This window comes from Myotis davidii, unplaced genomic scaffold (assembly GCF_000327345.1).
Source record: "Myotis davidii unplaced genomic scaffold, ASM32734v1 scaffold244, whole genome shotgun sequence".
NCBI lineage: Eukaryota > Metazoa > Chordata > Mammalia > Chiroptera > Vespertilionidae > Myotis > Myotis davidii.
Genome location: NW_006294993.1, coordinates 758,274 through 761,779, shown reverse-complemented (window position 1 = coordinate 761,779; position 3,506 = coordinate 758,274). Strand labels below are relative to the sequence as shown.

Sequence of the window (3,506 nt, the reverse complement as noted above, 5' to 3'; positions counted from 1 at the left end):
GGCCCCTCCTGCCTGAGCCACATCTGGCCAACCGAGCTCCTGCCCTGACTTGTAGCTGCAGCTCCAGATGCTGCAGATCGTGTGCAGTGACACCTGGGCGGAGGAGGACAGGTGCTGCGAGCTCCCTGCGTCGGTAGGTGGGCAAATGCCACAGGGTCTGGGGGGTGGGGGGGGGGCTGGCCGTCCCGGTCATCGTGGTGCTGGGGGAGATCTGGGCAGGCTTCCTGAAGGAGGTGGCTTCTGGGAGCGTCTGGGAGGCCCTGGGGACAAAGCAGGCTGGAGCTGGCTAAAACCCAGCAGTCAGGGCCCCGCCCCTTTTCTGTGCCTTCCCCATGTACCATGCCGGGCTTGGCCATGCCGGGGCCCGCGTGGCAGTGAGAGAGCGTTCCTGTCCCGGGGTGTGTGTTGGGCAGCCTGGGGTCAGCCCCCAGGATCAGGTCCCCACCCTTCCCCCCCAGCCTCCCAGGTGTCAGACAAGATATGGGAGAGGGTCCATTTAACGATGGGTCTCCTTTCTTCTAGAAGAACGGAGAGACCTGCCCTGCCTTCCCTCCCGCCTGCACCTGTTCCTCGCAGATACCTGGGCCCCCGGGACCCCAAGGGCCTCCAGTGAGTCCAGCGGCCCCTCCCCGGCAACATCTGCTGCCACTGGCAGATGAAGGTGGCTCCTCCCGTGCCCCTTAGCTGGGAGCCTGGACCGAGCAGCCTTCCCCAGGCCTGCCGCACCCTGAAATGCACTGTATACGGCTCCCTGCTGCCTGTCACCCCCAACCCATGGGGCCCCTCCTGGCAAGCCCCTTCCTTCCCCTGGCCACTCTTCCCAGCCAGCGCGCCCTCCTCTGGTGTGGGACTTAGCATGTCCCATCTTTCCTGACTGGGGTGGAGTTCCAGGACCATCCCGCCTGCAGCAGGGTCGTGACCCCCACCTGGGGCAGGTCCAGCCCCTCGGCACCCCCTGAGGGAGGCCCCAGGGCCGGCTGCAGCGGGAAGGCAGGTCTGTGAGCACTGGCTCTACGCTCTTGGCGCAGCCCTCCCCAGAGAGGCCGCCTGCCCCGAGCTGCACAGTGGCCAGCGGCATGGAGGCCGCACCCGGAAGCCCCTGCCCTTTACCCGAGGGCCGGACTGGAACCCAGGGCCATGCTGGGCTCAGCCCTGCCTATGCCTCTGCAGGGCCTCCCTGGCAGGAATGGAGCCTCAGGACAGCAGGGCTTCCCAGGGCCCAGGGTAAGTCCTGGGGAGTCCTGGGGGGCCTGGATCCTACCTTCCTGGGGAGGACCCCCAGCACATTCACCAGAGCACAGGGGGAGCCCACGTGGTCCACCAGCCAGGGGGCTCCCCCAGGAGCGAGGTGCCTCCCCAGGAGGGCCCAGCTCCCCACCCGTGTCTGTCGCCCAGGGTCTTGGTGGTCAGTGTGACAGGGCAGGTGGCCCACATTATTCGCGGCTTGGGAGTGACTGTTTTATGAAAATGGCGCGACCCTGGGGTCGCTGGTTTGCTGATTTTCACACACTCACAGAAAATTTGTTTTTTTCTTCATGGAGTTTGGTGCATTGATATGCTTAATTCACAAAAAATGATTTCAAAGCATTTTTCCATGCAGTCTCAGTTTAAATAGTGTTGATGTCGTCTGCCCCTTAGAGGTTTGGTTTATGTTGTAGTGAGGTGCCCTGGTGTTTGGGGTTTCTTTACTCCCCATCTCTGGGACCTGGAGAAGCGGCCTAGGCCCAGTTCCTGGCTCTGGAGTAGGGTCGCAGCAGGAACCCCCCAGGAGTGGCCGTGGGTTGAAGACCTCTGTGAACCTGGTCTGGATGCCATAGGCCGGCTAGAGGCAGGGTGCTACGGGACCGGGGGAAGGGGGGGACTGCAGGAGAGGCCTGGTGTCTTCTCAAAAACACCCCCCCCCTCCGCCGCCAACCCGTGTCTCCAGGGAGAGCCCGGGCCACCTGGAAAGACTGGACCCAGAGGTCCTGGAGGTCATCAGGGGTCACCAGGGACCCAGGGTCGAACTGTCCAGGGACCTGTGGTAGGTGTTGCCTCCCTTGCCTCCTCCACTGCCACCCCTGCCTCCCCGGCCCCTCAGTCTTCGCCCTGGGGCTCAGTCTATATTTTCCCTCCAGGGTCCACCAGGGGTCAAAGGAGAGAAGGGGGACCATGGACTCCCGGGCCTGCAGGTAGTGGGCAGGAGGGTCTTGGGGACAGGGCCTGCTCTGGGTCCAACTTGGCCCCAGCCTCACCAGCACCTCTGCTCTCTTCCAGGGCGACCCCGGCCACCAGGGCGAACCCGGGGAGGCTGGCCTCCAGGGTCCGAAGGTGGGGGAGAGGCCCGCTGGGGAGGGTTTCGAGATGGAGGCTGTGGGGTGGGGTTTCCCCTCTCTCTCACCCCACTCCCATCCATCCTGCCCCGACCCATGGCCTGGCCAAGGGGGAGGGGAATGCCAGCCCATGCAGGGTGGGGTCAGGCCCTGAACTTGGCCGGCTCACTGCTCTCAGGGTGAGGCACAGGGGTTCACCCCTTCCCAGGAGTGGGCTGCCGTGGGAGGAATGTGTGGGGTCCGAGCCCCCTCCAACCCGCCCTTCCTTGGCCATCAGGGCATGAGAGGCCTGGAGGGCACCGCTGGCCTACCCGGACCCCCTGGACCTAGGGTAGGCACCACCTCCCCCATGAGCCCAACCCTGCCCATCCCTACCCACACCCCCTGAGGTTCCTTGGGGCTGAACTGAGCGTGGTCACCCCCACAAGGTGACCTGGGAGTCCTCACTCTGCCGGGCATGCAGTGTCCTGTGCCCTGGAGGGCTGCCGGAGAGGGGCTTTCTCACCCAGCTGGGCAGCCCCAGTCACGCCTGCACCCCAATTCCACATCGCAGGGAGATGCCAGGGCTCCCGGTGGGCCTGGCTGGGGATGCAGCCCCAGGCCCTTCTCCCTGCCTACTGGAGGGCTGGGGACCCTCCTCACTCAGAAGCACCTTCCCTCCCAAGCTGGCCGTTCCTGGGGTCCCTGCTGAGCTCAGTGCCTGGGAGCTGCTCTGAGCAGGGGTCCTGGGCTGCGTGCCCAAGCTGCCCATCGGGGGTGGACATGAGGCACAGCCTGCAGGAATCACAGGCCTGTGGAGCTGGGGACAAGCCATGGGGTCTGGTCTGGGCTCAGGACAGTGGGGGCCCGAATGACCAGGCCAGGGCTAGAGGGAGGAGGGGCCAAACTCGCTGGGGGCTGCAGTCTGCGACCTCTGCGTCTCAGCAGGGCTACCCGGGCATGGCGGGAGCCAGGGGGACCAGTGGGGAGCGAGGACCCCCAGGGACTGTGGGGCCCACGGTAAGTCCTCTCCACACCCGGACAGCCCAACAGACAGTGGGGGGCGGGGCACACACGTGCAAAGTCAGCGTTGCTGATGCTCAGGGGCACCCGCGCCCACACGTGTGTGAAGTGAGGCCTGTGCAGGCAGTGACGCTGGGCTGGTCTGCAGCAGGGAAAGTGGGGGGACCCTGCCAGGCCCAAGACAGGCAGGTG

General features: G+C 65.5%; 1 protein-coding gene across 1 annotated transcript in view; it reads left to right on the top strand.

Annotated features, from left to right (window-relative positions):
- Positions 1–3,506, top strand: part of COL20A1 (collagen type XX alpha 1) — a 22,677-nt gene that overhangs the window by 17,024 nt on the left and 2,147 nt on the right. Inside the window, 8 exon segments of the mRNA XM_015567670.1 lie at positions 1–133; positions 523–609; positions 1,171–1,224; positions 1,928–2,023; positions 2,118–2,171; positions 2,257–2,310; positions 2,590–2,643; positions 3,240–3,311. The exon segment at positions 1–133 is cut by the window's left edge and continues 16 nt beyond it. Of these exon segments, the coding sequence (XP_015423156.1) occupies positions 1–133; positions 523–609; positions 1,171–1,224; positions 1,928–2,023; positions 2,118–2,171; positions 2,257–2,310; positions 2,590–2,643; positions 3,240–3,311 (604 nt within the window).